The 23,278-nt window shown below is 43.7% G+C and overlaps 1 protein-coding gene across 2 annotated transcripts in view; it reads left to right on the top strand.

The window, feature by feature from the left end:
* Positions 1-2,827: 2,827 nt before the first annotated feature.
* Positions 2,828-23,278, top strand: part of DPYD (dihydropyrimidine dehydrogenase) — a 3,662,673-nt gene continuing 3,642,222 nt past the window's right edge. For both annotated transcript variants that reach the window (XR_013594885.1, XM_078644210.1), the window contains exon 1: positions 2,828-3,168. Coding sequence is in view for 1 of the 2 variants with exons in the window: in XM_078644210.1 (XP_078500336.1) it covers positions 3,127-3,168 (42 nt within the window). In the remaining variant the exon portion in view is untranslated. The remainder of the gene's footprint in view (positions 3,169-23,278) is intronic.

The raw sequence follows: 23,278 nt of genomic DNA, 5'->3' as shown, positions 1-23,278 counted from the left end.
CTGTCCTCCATGATTTGTGCCTGGGCAGAGTCTCACCTCTCGCCCTTGAGGGCTGTTTACATTCAGGGTCACCTGAACTTCCATGCAGATAGCTTGAACTGCAAACTTCCTTCATCGGTTCTGTTCCATCTGTCTGTACCCCTATCCTGCGACCTTTCTCTTCTGGACACCTTGGATTGACATTTTTAATTCTCCGCACAATTCCTTCCTCCCTTTGGTCTTTTCTGAGGTGGTTTGTCTTCAGGCATGGGAGGTGGATGCTCTCTCGATTCTTTGATTCACTGGCCTTCTGTATACCTTCCTCCAGATCCCTCTCCTGAGGGTGCTACAAAAGATTTGGGTGGAGAAGTTGTCTGTTCTGATTGCTCCTTTTTGGACTCGCCACCTTTGGTTCCTGCTGTTGATGTGGCTGTCTGGGGGTGAGTTTGTCAGTCTTCCCATGATCCCATCTCTGCTTCAGTTTCCCCTTCTGTCATTGCCTCATCTCCGTCAATTAATGCTGACAGGCTGGCCCATGAACATTTGACGTTGGAGTCTTTGGATTGTTCTTCCTTTGTGGCCGTGGATATCCAGCGTTCCTGTAGGCCTTCTACCCTTAAGAGTTACAGTAATGATTGGTGCTCTTTTGTCACTTGGTGTACCTCTCATGGCATGGATCCTTGTGGTTGGTGATCTGGCCTCTATTCTTGAGTTTCTCAGGGATGTTTGTTTAAAAGATCTTTCCCCTTCTACATTGTCTGCTCAGTGGGTTGCTGTCTGGACATGTTGGGGTTTGGGGGCTCCCTTGGAGGGTATTGCCCCTTTGGTGGGTCTGCTCCTGCACAGTTTTCAGCTTGGTCATTCTCTCATTCCTGTGATTGTGCCCTCTTGGGATTTGCTGACTGTTCTAAGGGGTCTCCAATTGTCTTCTTTGAACCCTTGTTGGAGGCAGATTTGCTGTGGTTGTCTGCTAAGGAGGCCTTCCTGTTGGCCATCACCTCTGCTCGAAGGTTGGGTGAATTGGGGGCCTTGCTTATTTCCTTTCTTTATTTGCAGTTCTTGCTGGACAGAGTGGGGTTGCAGCTTGACCCGGCTTTTCTCCCTAAGGTCTCCTCCAAATTCTATTTACAGCAGTAGGTGGTTCTTCCTGATTTTCCTGGGGATGGGGATGCTCTTGTTCCATCTACCTTGGATGTTCACCAAGTCCTTCAGGGTTACCTCCAGCATGCCCAGGGTCTTCGTTTTTCTCCTGCCCTGTTTGTATCCTGTGGTGGTGTGGCTAAGGGAAAGAAGGTGTCTGCTTCTACCATAAGTCAGTGGGTGCGTTTGGCAGTTTGCCAGTCCAATAAGTCTGTGGGTCTGCCTCCCTCCAGTTCAAGTTCAGGGGCATTCGAAGCAGTCGATGTCCACTTCCTGGGCTGAGGTGGCTGCTGTTTCTATCCAGGAGATTTGTAGGGTGGCTACTGCAGTTCAATCATACCTTTTTCCGGCATTATCGCCGTGATGTCTTGCCTGACTCTGTGGGCAATTTTGCTATTCGCTTTATGAACGCTGCTATGTCTTAATCTTGTTTTTGATTAAAACTTTGTATATCTGCATAAATCCTTGGTGTCATGCATTTTCTTTTTGTTTTTTGCTTGGGAGGTCCTCAGTTGTGTAAGGACTGGGATGAGGAAGACATATGAGGGGGTTATGTTTTGTTACTTACTGGTAATCTTCATTACCCCGATTCAGGTCTTCCTTGTCCCAGTCGTGTTCCCTCCCTCCAGCTGTGGTTTTGTCTGATCTTGGTGATAACAGGCATGGCGCGAGGTGGGAGGGGTTTATGTAGTAAACATGAAAAAAATACTAGTTTTGAGAATAGCCTGTCGGGAGGCAGGATTGCCTCACTTGTGTAAGAACTGGGACGACGAAGTCCTTAATTGGGGTAATGAAGATTATCGATAAGTATCGAAACAGTACTCAAGTTTCCCAGGTCCATAAGCAAGTGGGTCATCCGGTCTAGGTCTTGTTGTTCGCATGCTGGGACCTTTCATTCTGATATTAGAATGTCATAAAAGACCTACAAGCCCCAAAACACAAAGCAAAAGACTTGAACTGGATAAGCTACTCACACACATAACTGCGAAACTGGAAAGCTCTGATATTATGAGGGGCCATCTGCACACCGATTAGGACTATTTCTTTCTAACAAACTGGAGGGAATGGATGCAATTTTCTTGCTTGCAGTAGGGCTCAGGGCACCCATGCCATGCCAATGGCTTTAACAGTACCTATTTCATAGATACCAAGTTTTACAGGTCAATGAGTGATGAGTTGTCCCAGTCCAGGTCATTTTTCTTTGACTTCTTGGACTTGTAGCCAGGGCCGGATTGGCCGTAGTGGGCCACAGACTTTTCTCTGGTGGGGCGGACGGGTGGGTCCAGTTTTGTGGCCACAGGCGCTGGTTTTATGAACACGGAGCCTGCTTTTCTTGCAGTGAGTCCCCTGTAAGAAAAACAGGAGTGGTACTTCTTGCTAGAACCACTGCAACCCCCCCCCAACCCCCCCCCCCCGGCCCATGGGCTCCGAGGGTTGATGCTCCCAGTACAGCCCTGCTTGTAGCCCTGGGTTTATAATGGAATAAAGAACACTACAACTCCCAGAATTCAAACAACATCCTGGACTGGCACAGATCCTTAAACATGGACCTGGAAAACTTAGCATGTCTCCTATTTAGAGTTTGAAAAAGCCAAATAAAACTTTTTATTTAAGAAACGATTAATTTAGAAGTGACAATTTATCTGCATGTGCTTTTTGTGATCATCAGAAAGGATATGCCACGAAATTAAGGCTTTTTGCACTAAAGTGATAATAGCTTTCACTGTTTACTGACAAATTCCAGTTCACATTATACGGTTTCCTGTCTCTGTCAGTCTTGGAATGCACAGTTGTCAAAGGTTGAAGTTCTCTTTCAGTGAAACCCCGCCCACCGCCACCAGGAGAGCTGGGCCTCACATACCGATCTGCGCTGCTCTCAGATCAGGGATCGGCTGGAGGGACCTGCAGGGATCGCAGTTGCAGCTGAATGATACGGGAGTGATCCTTTACTACGGAGTCTTGTGTTTGCCTGTTTGAAATTTCACTCTATATTTATCTGTTTTCGACATGGCTCGCCTCCTTATTACGAAAGATCCAGTGGACATTGAGGTAAAAAAAAGACGTTCTTGTAGTTAAATTCACTAGATTGTATTTCACGCAATTAAACCGGTTTTTACTTTAAGCAAACTGACACTGGGACGGTCGAAAATAAGTTTCTCATCTGCAGGGCGTGCAAAATATTGTAAACAACACTTTAAATTCAACTGCGTTTATCAGATTGATTGAAAAGTTACATTTATTTATTCCTGCCTGCCAAAATATTTTATCGGAGCACACATACACTCAGATAGTTATACAACACGTTGTTTAAAGCTTACTGTTACTCAGTTACTCATATAATGAAAGTCAAAAGCGCTAACATATTTACTTAAGAAGTAGCGGCATTTTCATTAAATTACCAGAAATATATGATCAGCTGAGTCCTGCCTAAAACGAATTCTGCCTATCAAAGTACATGTTTAAAGAATGTTTATTGGTCTTCTGTTTTCTCCTAAATTGTAACAAAACATTTTTGTTTGATTGTACCCACATCATGAGGAACTTCAAAGACCTGATGTTGATCCTACAACACTAAATGCAGAAAATACTTATTGCCCCATGGTTAAAATGTATTTAGTGCACTTCAAATCCCGGCATGCTTAGTGCAGCAGAATGCAAATCGGGAACTGACTGCAAATCGGGAACTGACTCCAAATCTACCCCATAACGTGGCAGTTTCTATAAACAGAGCGTTCAAGTTTCCCATGGACATTAGTGAGTGTGTTATCCTGTCCAAGACTACTTGTTGGAATTCTGAGATATATTTTCCCTTTGAGCTTTATAACATGAGGGCTACAAGTTCCAGAAGTGTCGAAAATTCTTGGAGAGGGTGTTCTAGTCACGCATGATTCTAGGAAACCTGAGAGCTCTGTATTTATCCGCTCTCCTGCCATACTGAATAACGTCGCTACCTTCACTAGAAGGCTTGTAAGAATTTCTATCGCAGCTGCCCTCGGTGACTAATTGAGTTTTGCTCCCTCATTCCTAGCATACTGACCTGTGTTTGCACTCACTTGGAACAGGGTCTCAAATGTTTTTCTAGCACGTGTCAAAGAATCATGTGCTAGGGAAACATTTCTTAGCTATGAAGTGATTTAAGAATCAGAACTGTGGAGAATTGCTGAGTTAGTTCTCCTGTGTGAATGGCAGTGCTTAATTAGTAAAGGAAATATGTGCCTGGGCCCAAGGTTTCAGGCCAGGACAACGCACTTGCACACCCTGCCAACACCTGATCATTTGGATTATTCCATGTCACCAAAGTTGTTAGAATGGCTTGCACGTGGTACAATTATTTACATTTTTCTACTGATGTGCTCTGATCAAAAATTGATTAGTAGAGCCAGCTTGCGGTGGAATGTGAGGAGTATAAGTGCCAGTGCCTAGCACAGTCAAACACCGGCACAAATTAAGAACTGATGCATGGGTTGGATGTGAATTGGTGGAAACCAGAGGCAGATGAGCTGGCTGTGTCTGTTTCACTACAGGTATAAAAATGTCAAAGTAGGGCTGCCAAAGCACATTATTTTGCGAATGGAAAATGTAGGCATATCATCTCCATGAAAATAACCCGTCTGGGTTGGTGCACTGTAAAATTTGCCATCCAGAAAATAAAGGAAGACATGACTGGACAAACGCACAAGCAATCATTTTAAGTTTTAGGGTAAAGTGTTGGAAAATCCCAAATATTTAGTATTACATATGGGTGGAAAGGAAAATGAATTTGCTCTTGTTTGAGAAAACACAAGATGGAATTTTAATGTGGGGATGTGCATGTGTGTATGTGTATGTATGTATATATATATATATATATATATATATATATATATATCTATATATATATACTAGCAGCCCATCCCGATATTGTACGGGTATGAATTGCTGCCGGCCAGTAGTATATTGTTTTGTAGGATTTCGTTTTGATAGCATTTCTTATCTGTGACAGGCCTGTGAAACGCTCAGATTCACAGTGCACTGCTGATGCACTTAAGAGTGCGCGTTCAGTAGTGTTTGAACTCGAGTTTCCCTACTTTATTTTTCCTTGCAATATTATATAGCGCGAACTCGACAACATGGCATGAGCAAAATTTACATTACAGAAGAACACATTCATTTGTGGTAGGCACGGGAAGACAAAGCGATTTGCCTGGAATCACAGGATGTTGAGCTGATGCCGAGATTCGAACGTAGCTCCCCAGCTCTAAAGTTCACAATTCTAGAACTTGTGGCGGGAGGTGTGTCTAAAAGTGTATGTCGGTGCTGGCCATCAATGAGAGAGACCTGTGCATTTTTCAAATCCGTGGTGAAAAAATATGAGTATGTTGCTGGAGATGTGGGCCCCCGTGCCACCAATGTACTTACCGGGGGAGGGTAAACACCCATTATTCCGCAACTTTCTTTCCGCATACCATCACTCCGCATACTTTCATTACGAAAGTACCATGACTCCGCAATGCCATTATAACGCATGGCATTACATTTTATATGCTTTTACCATGCATACATTTACAACAAAATTCGTTGTAAATGCATGAATGGCAAAAGCATGTTTTTTTTAAATGTTTGGATAAGGTAAGTATGGGTATAGGGGTATATGTTTTGGGGTACTGAGGTATATGTTTTGGGGTGTTTGGGTATTTTAAGTGTTCAGATATAGTTTTGGGTTATGGGGTACAGGGGTAGTTTTAGGGTTTAGGGATAGGTATGGGTTTTGGGGTGCAGATGTATTTTTAGGGTTCAGGGCTAGGTTTGGGTTTTGGGGTATAGGGGTATTTTTAGGGTTCAGGGGTAGGTTTGGGTTTTGATGTACAGGGGTATTTTAAGGGATCAGGGCTAGGTTTGGGTTTTGGGGTACAAGGGTATTTTTAGGGTTCAGGGCTAGGTTTGGGTTTTGGGGTACAGGGGTATTTTAGGGTTCAGGGGTAAGTTTGGGTTTTGGGGTACAGGGTTATTTTTATGTTCAGGCTAGGTTTGGGTTTGGGTGTACAGGGGTATTTTAAGGGTTCAGGGCTAGGTTTGGGCTTTGGGGTACAGGGGTATTTTGGGGTTCAGGGGTAGGTTTGGGTTTTGGGGAACAGGGGTATTTTTAGGGTTCAGGGCTAGGTTTGGGTTTTGGGGTACATGGGTATTTTTAGGGTTCAGGGCTAGGTTTGGGTTTTGAGGTACAGGGGTATTTATAGGAATCAGGGCTAGGTTTGGGTTTTGGGGTACAGGGGTATTTTTAAGGTTTATTGATAGGTTTGGGTTTTGGGGTACAGGGTATATATATAGGGTTAAGATCGGTTAGTGTTTAAGGGTGTTGGGGTATTCTAAGGAGTACGGGTGGGTTATGATTATAGGGTGCAGGGGTATTTAAAGGGAGCAGGGTGGACACCCGGAGCTGGAATGTACAGAACCTGGGAAGAAAAAACAATGAAATATTGGGCACAACGCTCACTTTTTTTTCCCGTAATCCCGCGCCGCGCACACGCCCACGCCCCCAGCACACGATATGAGACATGGCATGAAGGGCGAAACGTACCATACGCCCCCAGCGTTTTTTTACGCCCCCAGCACAACGCAGACAGGCCCACAAGGGACTACTTTGCTGGCACAATGCTTTTACCTTTTAAATCTATATTGTGGGCGTTTGCATAGCCTATGTCCTTCTACTGCAACTCCCCCTTCCAACGCTGTATTGGGTGTTGTGATTGGTGCTGTGGTTTCTGAGATTACCCGCCTCAAAGGTTTGGGCTCTCTCTTTATTATATTAGTATAGATGATAGGTCGAAGTCACGACCGAAATGCATTGGAACCCGGCCATGCTGCAACATTGAAGTAAATGGTTTTAAAAGGACTGAATCGTGTGCGGCTCAACTTCCTTTCCACCTGAGAGGTTCCTATTTATATATATATATATATATATATTACCTACTGGCGGTCGCCAGTAGGTATATATAGTTAGGATTGTTTCTCTATGGGTTTTTTGAAAATTCTATGTCTAATAACTTTGGCGTTTGTGGACGGAATTGGCTGAAATTTTCAGGAAAATGGCACATTTTGTTTCTGAGTAGCCCCTGAAAATTTTGGGGGGGTTCGTCAAGGGGGGGCCGAGAAAAAAGGGGGGTCCCAAAACGCGTTTTTCCCATGTTAATTTCCATAGGGCGGTTGGCCTCACTTTTAGCCCGAACGGCTGAATGGATTTGCACGAAACTTGGCAAAATTGTAGGGACTGGTAGCCCGATGTGCCTTTTGTAGGTCTCAATATATGTGCTTCAGTGGATTTTGAGAAATTAATGTTCAAAAAAAGATATATATCTGTAGCAGCGGACTGGGCAGCGCTCCGCTACGCGTACTTTTCGCGCAACGGAGCTTTGTGAAGCGAAGCTGATTGGTTCTCCGGCGTCTGTCAACATTCCAAACAGTCCGTAGCGGCCGCCATCTTGTCTCTCGGTAGGATCGAGAGACAAGAGGAGGCCAAAGCGAAGGGGCAAATGACCATAAGGGGGCATAGTACATTGTCGCTTACCCCCTAGGTTTGATGTGGAGGTTTTAAAAGGGCCCCGCGGGGCAAAAAAAAATAAACATAATAATAATCGAACAGCTGAATGGATTTGCACGAAACTTGGCAAAATTGTAGGGACTGGTAGCCCGATGTGCCTTTGCTAGATCTCAATATATGTGCTCCAGTGGATTTTGAGAAATTAACGTTCAAAAAAAGGTATATATCTGTAACAGCGCACCGCTTCGCGTACTTTTCGCGTTACGGAGCTTTGCGAAGCGAAGCTGATTGGCTCTCCGGTGTCTGTAAACATTCCAAACAGTCCGTAGCGGCCGCCATCTTGTCTCTCGGTAGGATCGAACAGCTGAATGGATTTGCACGAAACTTGGCAAAATTGTAGGGACTGGTAGCCCGATGTGCCTTTGCTAGGTCTCAATATATGTGCTTCAGTGCATTTTGAGAAATTAACGTTCAGAAACAAGATATATATCTGTAACAGCGCTCCGCTTCGCGGAGATAAAATTATATGTGTATTACCTAGCTGTTGCTAACACCAGTTAGCGACGGCTAGTAGAAGATAGCGACCATCTTGGGCCCCACTTTGCATGTGAGTGATATTTATCACTAATGACATGCAAAGTGGGCATGCCAAGATGTTAGCGACTGGAAACAGTCGCTAACATCGCTATCTCCTATTATCAACTTTTGGAAATATTCGAGATAAGGGCGAATATCTCCAAAAGCTACCACCTGCCCTGAGCAGTTCTTAGCCATGTTATCCAATGGGAGGTGGATAACATGGCTAAGAGCATTAGCTCGGTAATGCATGAATATCGCTGAGTTTTCAGCGATATTAATGCATTGCGGTCGTTTTTTATCGTATTTCCGATAAACCTTGATAATAGCAAGGTTTATCTGCGATAATTTCTGACGGTAAAAAAATCGTTGCTAAGCATCGTTAGGGATAAATATCGCTTAACTTTGGTAATATGCCCCAACGTCTGTTAACGTTCGATTCGAAGGAAATCAGGAAGTGTTGAAAAACATTGTCTGCGCCATCTTGTCTTTTTTCAAATGCCACACTTTTGTCGTGCACGGCAGCCATTTTAGATGCCTTGACCAGACCCACTCTGTGCACGCTGTCGATCCTTAGCATGGCTCCCCACCCTCGCAAGCATCTCCCCCAGGCAGTGGTCACCCCCGCTCTCTGTCTTATGCATGGGTAATAAACCTCCCCCATCTGCGCTGCTGTTCCCTGAGAATCACACCCTGTGCCCGCCCGACACCTCCCTTTCGCCCTATTCACTACCGCACCCTCTGACACTCCTTTTCCTCTGTGTCCGATTGTCCAGGCCGGTCCTAGGCTATCAGCTAGCCCTGCAGATGTAGTTTATGGCCACAGCTGTAAAGAATCACCCCTCTTCAAAGGAGTTATAGTAGATCAAGGCCCACACTCGATGAGATCCGTCACAGCAGAAGCGTTGCTATTATCTGAAAACCATCCTGTATTGTGATTGGGGAGGGGACCGAGCCTGAAGCGGAAGATTCCAGGGATGACTGTTTGTACATCAAAGTTTTTACAATTATGTGTCACATTAAAAATATATAGCACTCCGACAAAGTAGTAAGATTATAAAACTTTAATAATTTATAAATATATACAAGAAAACAAAAATAGTAATAACATATAAACATTTTTAGGGAAAAACAACGAAGTAGCGGTCGGCTGTGCGAATAGTCCCAACGCAGCACAACGTCCAGATTTCCAGCGTGGGGCGTCGCGGGGGGTGGGTCATCAGTAGCAAACTGTTGTGCGAATAGTTCCAAGGCAGCAGAACGCGCCGAAATCTAGATGACACGAAAGTGATGTCTAGTAAGTTGCCACCCAGCAAATAACGGCATGGGGCGTCGCGGGGGGTGGGTCATCAGTAGCAAACTGTTACGCGAATAGTTCCAAGGCAGCAGAACGATGGCACCAAGGTGATGTCCAGTAAGTTGCCGCACTGGTTTTGGTATCCTACAATGCTGCTCCGAATAACGGCGTGGAGCGCCCCGGGGGAGGCGGCGTGAACGGGCCTCTCCAGGTGGAGTGTCATCTGTTGTAGTGGGGCGCCCCTTTACCGTTTCAGTTGCCATTCCGTCCGTTTTTGGTCCACTGTGTCAAAAGCCGCAATTCAGCTGAGTTGCGCCCACTCTTGCGGTGCAGCGATAGGCGGCTGTCACAGGACTCTCAAAATGGCGGCAGGCTGTTTCCTTTTTGGGCCTGGTCCACTGAAATGGCCCTGGGACACCTTGGAAATCGGACGCTTGTCTGCTAGGTCTTGGACCCCATTCTCGAAAGCGTCCCCTCCGCCTTGAGAATTCATCAAAAGTTTTGGGGGCTCCGACTCCTGCAGGCTTCTGGTGGGGAGCGGCTGCCATGATTGCTCGCGGAATGACCACGACGGAGCTACGAGATGGTGGTGCTCTCATGCTGACGCCAGTTTCAGTCTGAAACATCCAGAAACAAGGTGGGGCTTTCATCGTTTGGGAAAAAAAAAAAAGTTTTCATCCTATGAAAAGTGTTGTTTTTAGGTCACATGATCATGCCTTCCATCATTAGGAAACCAAAAGTAAAATGAACCAATGAAAAGTTTTATAAACAAGTCACATGACCTGTTATGCGGCATAGGGTATAAAATGCGGAGAAAATACGTTGGCACGTGAGGCGGCGTCAGTAGCGGACCGATGTGCGAATAGGCCGAAGGCAACACAACGCGCCAAGATCCGGATGGCACCGAGGTGGTGTCCAGCAAGTTGCAGCACTGGTGTGGCCATCCTACAATGCTGAAAGTCGGCGTGGGGCGCCCCGTTGGCCTGTGAGTTTGCGTCAGTAGCGGACCGATGTGCGAATAGGCCGAAGGCAGCACAACGCGCCAAGATCCGGATGGCACCGAGGTGGTGTCTAGTAAGTTGCCGCACTGGTGTGGCCATCCAACAATGCTGAAAGTCGGCGTGGGGCGCCCCGTTGGCCTGTGAGTTTGCGTCAGTAGCGGACCGATGTGCGAATAGGCCGAAGGCAGCACAACGCGCCAAGATCCGGATGGCACCGAGGTGGTGTCTAGTAAGTTGCCGCACTGGTGTGGCCATCCTACAATGCTGAAAGTCGGCGTGGGGTGCCCCGTTGGCCTGTGAGATGGCGTCAGTAGCGGACCGATGTGTGAATGGGGCCGAAGGCAGCGCAACAATATTTTCTACTATATTTTCGGAGTAGAAGACACCACAAGGCGCTGAGATGCCAAGATCCGGATGGCACCGAGGTGGTGTCTAGCAAGTTGTGGCACTGGTGTGGCCATCGTACAATGGTAAAAGTCGGCGTGGGGCGCCCTGTTGGCCTGTGAGATGGTGTCAGTAGCGGACTGATGTGTGAATGGGGCCAAAGGCAGCGCAACAATATTTTCTACTATATTTTCGGAGTAGAAGACACCACAAGGCGCTGAGATGCCAAGATCCGGATGGCACCGAGGTGATGTGTAAGTTGCGGACCGATGTGCGAATGGGGCCAAAGGCAGCTCAACAAAATTTTCTGAAGAGAATACACCACAAGGCGCTGAGATGCCAAGATCCGGATGGCACCGAGGTGATGTCTAAGTTGCGGACCGATGTGCGAATGGGGCCAAAGGTAGCGTAACAAAATTTTCTGTATGGAAGATACCACTAGGCGTTGAGATGCCAAGATTCGGATGGCACCGAGGTGATGTCTAGCAAGTTGTGCCACTGGTGTGGCCATCGTACAATGGTAAAAGTCGGCGTGGGGCGCCCTATTGGCCTGTGAGATGGTGTCAGTAGCGGACTGATGTGCGAATGGGGCCAAAGGCAGCGCAACAATATTTTCTGACTGACACCACAAGGCGCTGAGATGCCAAGATCCGGATGGCATCGAGGTGATGTCTAAGTTGCGGACTGATGTGCGAATGGGGCCAAAGGCAGCGTAACAATATTTTCTGTATGGAAGATACCACTAGGCGTTGAGATGCCAAGATTCGGATGGCACCGAGGTGATGTCTAGCAAGTTGGTGTGGTCATCCTACAATGCTGAAACTCGGCGTGGGTCACCCCATTAGCCTGTGAGATGGCGTCAGTAGCGGACCGATGTGCGAATAGGCCGAAGGCAGCACAACGCGCCAAGATCCAGATGTCACCGTGGTGGTTTCATAGTTGAGAGGCACTTCATCTGCAGTGGGGCGCCGAGATCCGGATGGCACCGAGGTGATGTCTAGCAAGTTGCTGTACTTGTGTGGTCATCCTACAATGCTGAAACTCGGCGTGGGTCGCCCCATTAGCCTGTGAGATAGCTGTTCTTTGGATTTGGGCCTGGTCCACTAAAATGGCCCTGGGACACCTAAGAACTCGAACGCTCGATTTTTTTTTCCTTTCCTGTACATGCAAAAAAAGGTAAATGCCCGGTATGTTACACGCTTCATCTGCCACGATGAACTCTCCAGAGGAACCGAAAAAATATATAGTTGTGGTAACTATACCATGCATCGTCATATGGAGAGGTGGCACCAATTAATTATAGTGCTGCATAAAAGAGAGATTTGGAGGAGAACCCCTGACCTGCTAGTACATTCATTAAAGAAGTGGCACTGAGAGCTTCAGAGGCAAGGGAAACGGTCCCAAATATTTAGAAGAACTTTGGAAAGATTAAAATGACATGTTTAGATTGTGGTAAATTAATTTCATGTGGGCAGATGAGTGTTACTCTAATAAATACAGCATATGAACATCATCATAGTCGATGGTTGGTAGAGACATTTTGACTATATCCTGGACCTGCCCGTCCTCGCCCAAAATGGCGCCGGAATAAATGGGACTCGTAACTCCTTGTTGTGTACTGGTTGCACAACCTTGATATCACGAGATACGTATGCAGTTTTGAAGCACATGGCAGGCGGGGACGAGAATTGATTGAATATTTCGACATCCCTATTGATATTAAGTTCTGATGTGTTATTGATTACTGTACTGTTGAAAATTCGAATTAACGTCACCCATGGTACTTGCCCGCAAATGTATATCTAGATAATTTTATTGTAACTGGCCCTGTCGTATTTTAATTATAAAATGTACGTCCACCGATTCCGTAGCTGTTAGACACCTTAGTTTTTGCAACCTAATGGCCCGCCCGTTACGTTCCTCTACAGTGTAAATGTCTATTCATCATATACGATTACAGTTTGCTCCGTGGCAGGCCCACGTGGTTATAGGCTCGTATTTGTATAATGAAATTTTCACAATAAAGGTTTTTAAAAGAAAACATGGTAGTAGTGTATACATTGGTAAAGTTTTTAATAATAGTCACTGTTTTAGAATCAGTAAAAGGCAAGTGAAATAAAGCAGACCAATTACATGAAGGGTAAAAGGTATAATACGAAGGAACGCAGTAAAGATAAATGGTCAAGGGCTGTTGTGTTTTCTATTCCTGCAACATAAAGTGATCGATAAGAATCTCATATTCAGGCGTATCGGCGACTAAGACAGCAGGTCGACCCTCTTTTGCTCAACGGCTCCGTCATGGGACGAAGAAACGCTCTTTTTCTCGAAAAAAGAATATATTTTACTTGCAGGACAGTTGTAAAATTTCCGGGAAAGTACATTAGCCTGGAACATTATAACATATATTTAAGAGAAAATAATGTTCGGAAGTAATTAAAAGCGTAATTTTTAGGTGATATGACCAAGGCTTTCATCATTAGAATAAGAAGAGTAAAATGAACCAATGAAAAGTTTTATTAACAAGTCACATGACTTGTTATGCTTACGTTACGCGCTGCGCGCCCCGGATGACTTCCGGATGCGCTAACGCGGCGCGTCATATGACGCATTACGCGACAACGCAGGTCCAGAATATAGTCAAAATGTCTCCACCAACCAGCGGTCGAAACACAACCCCTTTCAGCAGGCTAAATAGTTCTGTTAAATGACAACAGAAGGGACAGGCAACAAGAACCATCAGTCAAAGAGGGGAGGGCTAGTTCTTCTCTACCGGGTTACATTGGGGCGCTACCGGAACTGATCGAATTGGTAGTCTACAGTGTTTCTGGATGTTTCAGACCGAAGCTGGGGTTAGCATGAGAGCAGCACCATTTCGTAGCTCCGTTGTGGCCATTCCGCAACCAATCATGGCAGCCGCTCTTTATCGTTATTTTGGGCGGGGTGGGTGGCGGAGCCGAGCTGTTTTGCAGCCATCATTGTGTGGAGTTCAGTTCATCTCACTAGTTTTGTATTTGTCATGAGGGGTTGTTCCTAATGTTTCTATTTTAGCGAGGTCAAAAAGAGATCCCATTAGTGGCCTACTGATTTTGCTCGATTCCTTTTCTTTTTTTTTACACGATTTTTCGTTATCTGCAAAGACTAAACAGAGTATTGCGACTCTGTGTTTGTTTGTAAATAGAGAATGAACCAAAGAGAACTAATTCTAAAACAGTAAATACTTGGATAACAATCAATCAAATGGAGAGAGAAGCAGGCACGACGGATTACAACGGGGGCAAAGGCCTGCGTTAACTACCTTTCACTATCTGCAAAGAGAGAGTACTCCTAATAGAAATGAGGGGGGGGGGGCACCATTCAAAGCAGATCAGTGTGCATAAACACGAAAATGTTTTCACTTACCACGTACTTGACATTCGACAGCTTATGATATTTGCTATTAAAAAACCATTGAAATTCACTTAAAAAACCATAGGTTATAGACCATATATAGTTAGGAATTAGCATTTACAAAACCTTGAAAATTCACTGAAAAAACCATAGGTTATAGACCATATATAGTTAGGAATTAGCATTTAAAAAACCTTATTTTACTCACACAAAACCATTGAAATTCCATACATAGTTAGTTGCACTAACTATATATTGCGCACCCGCAATCCACTGCTGATCATGTCACATATTACATCATTCATGACATGGTCAGTGACATCACTGATGACATCACTGATGACATCTCAAATGACATCACTGATGACATCACTGATGACATCTCATTTGACATCAATGACCACATCACTGATGATATCATTCATGTGACAATACAATGCATCTCCTCACATTTTAATATAACCTCTGTTTCACCCAGTGTTAAATACAGAGTATAATTTTTGAAACCATTGACACACCAATACTAGTTACTACATACGTACTCACTGATTCCTACGTCTACACACACATTCACTCATTCACCCATACAATCATTCATACATACAATCACTCATCTTTACAACACTATCATATGCACTCATACACCTATACAGACACTCACACTCTGCCACTCATTCATGGAGTTACTCACACACCTAGTCAGTCCTGTAAAGAATCAATCACACTTCCATTTTCTTGTCTATACAGTTAAACATAGAGCACCTTACATTTTCAAACATATAGTAACACATACTTACTTTCTTATACAATCATTGATACAAGTACACATTGATCTGCACAGAGTCACACACCTCCCAGCCAGCCACACACACACTCAGTCTCCCATACAAATACTTGGACAATCAATCAATAACCCATATAGTTAATCATATAGCTACTGATCAACACATGCTGTAGTTTACAGAACAACAGACATAATGATGCACAAATTAAGACAGTTTAGTCACTAACCCATGCACTCAGTGAGACACATTTAATCACTCACTCATACATTCAGTCATGCACCTACTAAATCCTTCGTCCAGACAGTTATACATCTACTCATTCTTCAATATCTAAAACATATTTAAACTTTACAGAAACACACAGTCACTGGATGATGTCATCAGTGATGTCATCAGTGATGTCATTTGAGATGTCATCAGTGATGTCATCAGTGATGTCACTGACCATGTCATGAATGATGTAATATGTGACATGATCAGCAGTGGATTGCGGGTGCGCAATATATAGTTAGTGCAACTAACTATATATGGAATTTCAATGGTTTTGTGTGAGTAAAATAAGGTTTTTTAAATGCTAATTCCTAACTATATATGGTCTATAACCTATGGTTTTTTCAGTGAATATATATATATATATATATATATATATATATATATATATATATATATATATATATATATATATATATATATATCAAATAGGAGGGGGGAGAGGATATATATATATATATACATATGCGGGCAATTACAAATAAAGACAAATCTTATCCCGTTGCCCGCCACTTTGCTGAACACCATCAAAGCAAGTGGGAAAAACTCAGTTTTTATTGCATGGACCAGGTACCTAAACTAGAACGTGGTGGTGACAGGGAAAAATCCCTACGTATTCTGGAGTCAAAGTATATTATCAGTTTAAAAACCATGACTCCTTGGGGGCTGAACAATAATGAAGAGCTGTGGGTTCATCTCTAGGTCCTGTACTATGAACAATCATTAGAAACATTAATTTGCCCTGTTAGTCTGTATCTTTTCATGGGAAAAACATTACAAGTCCTTACTAGAACAATTTGCACTGTTCCTTGAATTGCCCATTCAGGGCTGAATAACGAACATCATGCACTTTAAAAAACGGGAGAAAAGAAATAGAAAAAAATAATTTCCCTGTGCAATCAATCTAACACTTTATTAAAGTAATTATTGCTGTGTATGTAAACAGAATGAACTTTTGTACATAGAATGGTTAACCCATATGTTTTTAAAGAGCACTATGCACTTTCACAACACTCGCCACTTTTTAGCCTGTGAAAATAATGCTATTTGCACGTTACAAGATGGCCACTGTAATTTTGTAGAATTGATGTCCTTTTTCTAGGTTTATGAAATGTATTCTGGCAAATGGCTTTAAAAATGGCGACATTAACCATGCACTTTGTTACACTGACGAAGCCTGCTAAGGCGAAACGCGTCTGTAAGGGGTGAGGGGTTTTGGTGTTATTAAATTGTGAAACCGGATACCAGTGTGCCTGCCTTTCTTTTTTCTGGAACCCAAGAATTTGGCACAGAAACGTGCGTGTATATATATATATATATATATATATATATATATATATATATATATATATATATATATATATATATATATATATATATATATATATCCTCTCCCCCCTTGAAGAAAAAAAAGCAATTACTGGTAAATGCTATGTAGTTCATTGATCAGGAAGGAAAACCACCCAACGTACTTTGGTGAAGACTCGCCTTGATCACAGGAAACATGTCTACAAATGTGTGTAAAAAGTCCAGCATTCTTGTATTTTCACCAAGCATTTGTTGCCTTTTCGCTGATCTCTATTTTTGATAGCTGTATAACTTTGTGCACCTTACCCAAGCTAACCATTGGAAAAGTGCATGTGCTTCTCCTTCCAACATGATGAAATTGGAATACTCCTAATTGTCATTCTTGATTTATTTAGAAATCCCTAGTATATGGTACAAAGTATGCCCAAGACCTGTAGTCAAATGTCACTATTGGACTGCAGCACCTATTGTGCAATGCTCTACAGTAATATTGTAAAACCTGGCTTCAAGGCCTACCATTGTAGCCTGATTGTGGCAGTGTAAATACTGCAATCCGGTTTGCCAAAATAAACCCCTTTAATTGGTCAACATCTTTCTTTAGAAATGTAAAAAATGTTACCCCAATGCAGGCTTTACTGCTCACAAGGTATGGTGCATGGTATTTAAAAGCAGGACATGTAAAAAACGCATGTTAAATATCCTTGCTGTGAAAAGGCCCCAAAGGCTATTTGCACTTTGGCAATGCTGGCTGATCCATAGAAAAACAGTGGGATGCAATATTACATTTAATAATGCTACCTCAGGCTAGGAAACTGCTAGTAATGTAATGTTTGGACTCTTTGTAAGATTTGTTATAGCCAAATTCATTGGTTAAATTAGATTGTAAATGCATATTCAGGAAAAGGTACATTTTCAGGGTTACCTGTTTTCCTGCCTAAAGCCTCTAGGGTACAATTTGAATTTGCTTCCAGCCCTCTCCACCTTGAATGAGGTGTGAAAACTGCTCCGAGAGCAATAAACAAAGGCCTCGGCGTAGTGAGGTGTTTCTCTTCCTCTGCACCATTTGCGCAGTTTCCAGGAACAGAATTATTTTCAAAGGGACCACCAATGTCATAGGCAAACATGCCCAATCTCTTTTTTTTTGTCCCACCAGTCAGTCTTCAAGAGCAATGGATCGGGAGCTGCCCCCAGAACTGGTTTCTACTGACCACAAGGAGAGGTTGTTAATATCCTGATCACACCACTGGGGTGGGCATACAGGCTCTGCTCAAGGGGAGAAGGGTTTAGGTAGAGAGCTGCACTGTGGGCTTATTTGCTGTGGGGCACACAGAAAATGCTACAACATTGGATAGGGTTACTGTTGTGAAGGGCCAAGAGTCACCCCACAGTATGCTCTTCAGAACACTACTGGACCTGAGGACTATTAGAAGAGAGCCAAACCTGCTCCCTGAGGCCAGAGAAGAACTCCGAAGGACTGGATCTACTTGTCTTCTTTTACCCAGGACAAAGAAGTGGAATACAAGGGTCAAAAGCTAAACTTCCTGTTCAAGCTTTAGGGACCGAACAGGCTAAAAATGGGCTTTCCTGAAGCTACCCAGCTGACCAGTTCTAACTGAACTGCCCTGAATTCAGCTGTTAGCCCCTGTTAGAGTGATTCATCACCCCCAAGTGCTGTTCCTTAGGTCTTATATCTCTGGAAGATCTCAAAGTGTACTCCTCCTTACTTACGGAGAAACCTGGGGACTTAGAAGCGTTTTGCTCCAATGACCTCTGGAGGACTAGAACAAACCTGCCAAGCAGATCTGACTTAGGTGTATTGCCTTTGGTCCAAAGGTTCAGGTTCACCCCCTCTCAGAGCATTACTACACCAGCAGATCTAATCCAGGGGGACCTTGTAGAAAAGATATCTGGATTTTTGGAGCCCTCTTCTACTCCAGACTGCAACCTCGCCCCACTGGAGGGATACAAACTTTAAAAAGTGACTACATTCAAACTTCTTCTACTTGGAGCTTTCACGCCAAAAACCCAACAGCTTCAACTGGACTTTGTCCACCTCATGGAGCCCTGCTTAGCCACATCTTGGTGTTCTGCCCCACTGATGACTTTGCACTTACATTTTTCAGATTTTGGGCTTGATTTCTATGATGGGGGTATGCATACTCATGGAGATGGAGTATACATACTGCCAACAGAACTGTCCACCCACCTGATTTAATTGTGAGCAGACCTTAGGTGTGGCTATGGCTTACTCATTTGGGCCATTGTAGAAATGGCTGTAAGTCCACCCATTCAATCAGGATGGCTACATGTCAATGTAGCCATTTTTTATTTTGCTGTCTATTCCTGGCAAGCAAACCCTTTCGGTGAGTGACATTAAAAGGCAAATAATGATTCTGCTCCCCAACATAACAGTGCTACTTTTTTATTTTCAAAAAGAAAATTAAATTTCAGGATTTTCTTTTGAAAATAAAATTAAAAAAACAGCTTGGTGCAGAGTTGCATCATGCTTACACAGCTCTGCACCAAACAGTGATATGTATTGGCATCACCCACCATGACGGCGGTTCCTGCAAGTGCATTATTAACAACCACCTGCTTGGCGGTCATTTATAAATTTGGTGGTTAGTCCCTCCAGCATGGGGACAGACTAATTTACTCCATACCCATGGCAAAAGGATGGGCTTCCATCAAAATATAAATCAGGCACTAAGTCTCAAAGTAAATCTTCCAATCAGGTCGAACCTGGTTTCTGTATCTGACCTGCGTTATATCGTCACCAGCCTCAAATCTCACCTTGTTCCCTATTTACTTTGACCAGTTGACTGTGATTGACGCTGAATGCTTTTTGGTGCTACTTTTATTTAAAACTTTGAAAATTCATATAGCCAGATCCCCATATTGGATTTGTGTTATTTTTATGTCCTTTTAAAGTATTAAAAGTTGCTTTATTTTTCTAAATTGGTTTGGGATTTTCCTGTGTTGTGTTTAGATTGTCTTAATGTAAGTACTACACAAATACTGTACACATTGCCTCTAAGTTCAGCATGTTTCCTCTGTAACATAGCTACTGTCATATGCCCAATGCAGGCCAGTTGTCTTTTCCCTATGTTAACATGAGCACATTGCAGACTGCCTTCTGCTTTGCGCACGCTACTATAAAAACGTATTTTGCTTTGTGCCACACTGTACTTTCACACAGAACCTGCTGTTGTTTTCATGTTCTGTTCTTCCTGGGATTTGGTCTGCAAACGATTACAAGGTCGAACAACAATTCCCCTTGTTATTTTGTTCTAGTCTGGCCTCAGCACATGGACAAAGCACACAAATGCAGCTGTTGTTTAGGAACACATACTTCTGCCATATAGGTGTGCACAAAAGACTTGGAGAGGGATCTTTCCAGTGAAGAGATAGTGACAGCACCTGAGATGTAGAACTGTGCATGCTAAGGTATGGCGTTTGCAGCAAACTACCAGAGATCTACTGATATCACATTGCTTCTGTAAAAGGGGAGGGGCTTAGCCTACTCTGTTTTGTATAATGACAGCTCATTTTATGATTTATGGACTACTTACTTTGCTGACCATATTTGTGTTAGGCATTTTCTTACTAATTGTGGCATATATACTGCATACTAGAGCACAATAGTTAAAATGAACATTTTAAACTTTCCTTGCGTCTCTGACAGAACCTATTGTGGACTAGTACGAGTGTGAGAGCCAAAGGGTGTATCCTACAACTGCGATTCCTAAGAGGGTCAGGAGTGTTATGTTCAGGGTGCTTAATCACTTGTTCCTCTGGGAGTGAGTAGGAGGGCAAGTGAGACACTATAGCTAGTGGGTCTCGGGCTCATGGGTACTCAGGTGGTAGGATGACTCAGTCACTACCTACTAAGGTTCTATGATCCCAATCATAGTTCTGTGACTCTGCAGAATCCCTGGAACACTACCAAGGGGTTAAGCTCAGGAATATTTAATCACTTTAGTGGTTTACCCTGACAAATATTGTTATTAGTACTTGAGGTGGGTATTTACCCCCTAAACTAATAATCACATTTTTCGTAGATTAAATACAAGGGAGGGATCTACTGTGCAGTACTTAGAAAATTGTTTTTTTAAGGTGTTTCCTTGACAAATAGATTATTGCAGATTGCAAGACAAGCCAAATGAGATGGTGTGTTCAATGGAGGATGTCTAAAGAGGTAAATTGGCAGGGGTAAGGACGGATGTTAAGTTGTATATGCATGCCATCTTGTTTGGAGCTAAGCAGCAAAAGTGAAGAGCCTCAGCAGAGAGGTATTGATTGCAGTAATAATGTTTCTACCACTTGGGTGCCCCACCTGTAACTTGACAGAAGGAGAGGTTCATAAGCATGGTGTGATATTGGACAAGATCCCACGCTACAGAAGGTAGAGGAGGATAAGATTCAGGAGGAGTAGTCTTGGCAAAATTGGAAATGTGGGGCATCTGTTTCTAAGAAATCAGCAAAAAGCCTCTCTTTAAAGGTGTGAGTAGGTTAGAACAGTGTAGGTAGCTTCTGAGGCAATTGTATAGTAGGTACTCAACAGAAAAAAAAATAGTGAAGATGAAAACAGAACCACAATTACACATGCATTAAATATGTCTCTGTTTTCAGCATGGGTAGCATGATTGTTGACCCAATATTGTGCAGGTATGAGACAGGGAGTGCTAAATAGTTGACATACTGACTTCAGGTTGGACATGTTCTGCTCCAGATTGCCAATCTACAGGACCGCAATCTCAATCGTAAGGAACTGACAGATACAGATTACGAATATGACACTTTACAAATCATGTGTTACAATGCGTGTCATTACAACACATTTTTTACATCACAAAATCCATTACAATGCATGTCGTTTCAACGCATAATCCATTACAACGCAATTACTATTCTAACTGTGCTGGGATGTTACTTTGGGGAGTGCGTTGTAATGGATTTTGTGTTGTAAAACATTTGTTGTAATGACACACGTTGTAACGCGTGCGTTGTAAACAATGTTTGCCACAGATTGCACTTTACCACAGAACAAGATGTGCCGGGGGAGGCAGCTGGAAAAGAGTTCAACTATGCGTTGTATAGTTGTAGGGAAATTGGAAGATTCTGTCTATCAATATATCTACTCGTTCTGGCTCTGCATATGGGTGAGGTCGGCGGAGCGGAGGTTTCTCTTGGGTACATAGAAGGAGACTCTTTCATTGAGGTATTGGGGTCCGGTTTTAGGGAGGGATTTGTAAGCATGAGTTAGTAGCTTGAAGGTTACCCTCTTCTCGACAGGGAGTCAGTGGAGGTGTCGTAGGTGGGTGATGTGTTTATGTTGTGGGATGCCAAGGATGAGCCTGGCCGTGGTGTTCTAGATGGTTTGGAGTTTCCGGAGAAGGGATTTGTTGATTCTGGCATAGAGGATGTTTCCGTAGTCCAGTCTGCTGGTTATAAATGCCTGGGTGACGGCCTTCTGGATTCGGCTGTGATCCACTTGAAGGTCATGCGAAGGATGCAGAGGGTGTTGTAGCACGAGGAGGAGACTGCGTTGATCTGTCGGATCATGGTGAGGTAGGAGTTGAGTATGATGATGAGGTTGCAAACATGGTCTGTGAGGGTAGGGGGGATGCAAAGAGCAGAGAGACACCAGATTTTGTCCTACACTGAGGTTGTGGATCCGAGGACGACGACTTCTGTTATCTCTGAGTTGGGCTTCAGACAGCTGCTGCTCATCCAGGATGCAATGTCTTTCATTCCTTCCTGGAAGCTGAGTCGGGTGGTGTCGGGTTGCCTTGTGAGGGAGAGGATGAGCTGGGTGTCGTCGGCGTAGGATACTATGCTAAGCCCATGTTTTCTGATGATGCGAGGGGGGGCAATGTCGATGTTGAAGAGCATGGGGGTACTCCGCAGTTGATCTCAGTCTTCAATCTGTTTTAACAGGTCCTGACATTACCCTCCTTTTTCTCTACATTGCCTGATCAAACAGTTTTCTTGAGTATGTTATTTTTATTGGTTTACCTTTGCTGTTCTCTGCACATTGTAAGCTTACCCTCCCTTTTTTTGGTTCTACCTTACCCTTTATTTCTTCTCAAATATGTTATCATTGTTATTATTGCTTTGATCTCTGAAAGTTTGTAATGCGCTCTGATACTCCCAAGGGTCATGTACATGCTATAAAAAACATTCAAATAAATAAGTATGGAGGGAACAGATTATGGATGTGATGAAGGCCAAGGCTGAGAGGAGCTGAAAATGTGGGCAGAGGGTTGGATGATAGAACCACGAGTGGATAAACCATGCGTGCCTCTACCACACAACATGAACAAACAAATGCATCTTAACCATGCATGCCTTTACCTCAATTTTTTTTTGAAACTACCCTGACCCTCCAGCCCTAAAAACTAACCCGATTACCCAAGCTCTGAAACCTACCCTAAGCTCCGAAAACTCCCCAAACTCCCCCAGCCCTGAAAGCTAGTCCCGAACCCCCAGCCCTGAAAACTTCCCCAAACCCCAGCCCTGAAAACTACCTTCCTCACCCTCCAGCCCACAAAACTACCCCGACCCACCCCCAGCCCCCAAAACTACACAGAACCACTCACAGCACACACAACTAATCCCACCCCACCCCCCC

This window comes from Lissotriton helveticus, chromosome 1_1, assembly GCF_964261635.1.
Source record: "Lissotriton helveticus chromosome 1_1, aLisHel1.1, whole genome shotgun sequence".
Classification (NCBI taxonomy): Eukaryota; Metazoa; Chordata; class Amphibia; order Caudata; family Salamandridae; genus Lissotriton; species Lissotriton helveticus.
This window is presented reverse-complemented; position numbering and strand designations above follow the sequence as displayed.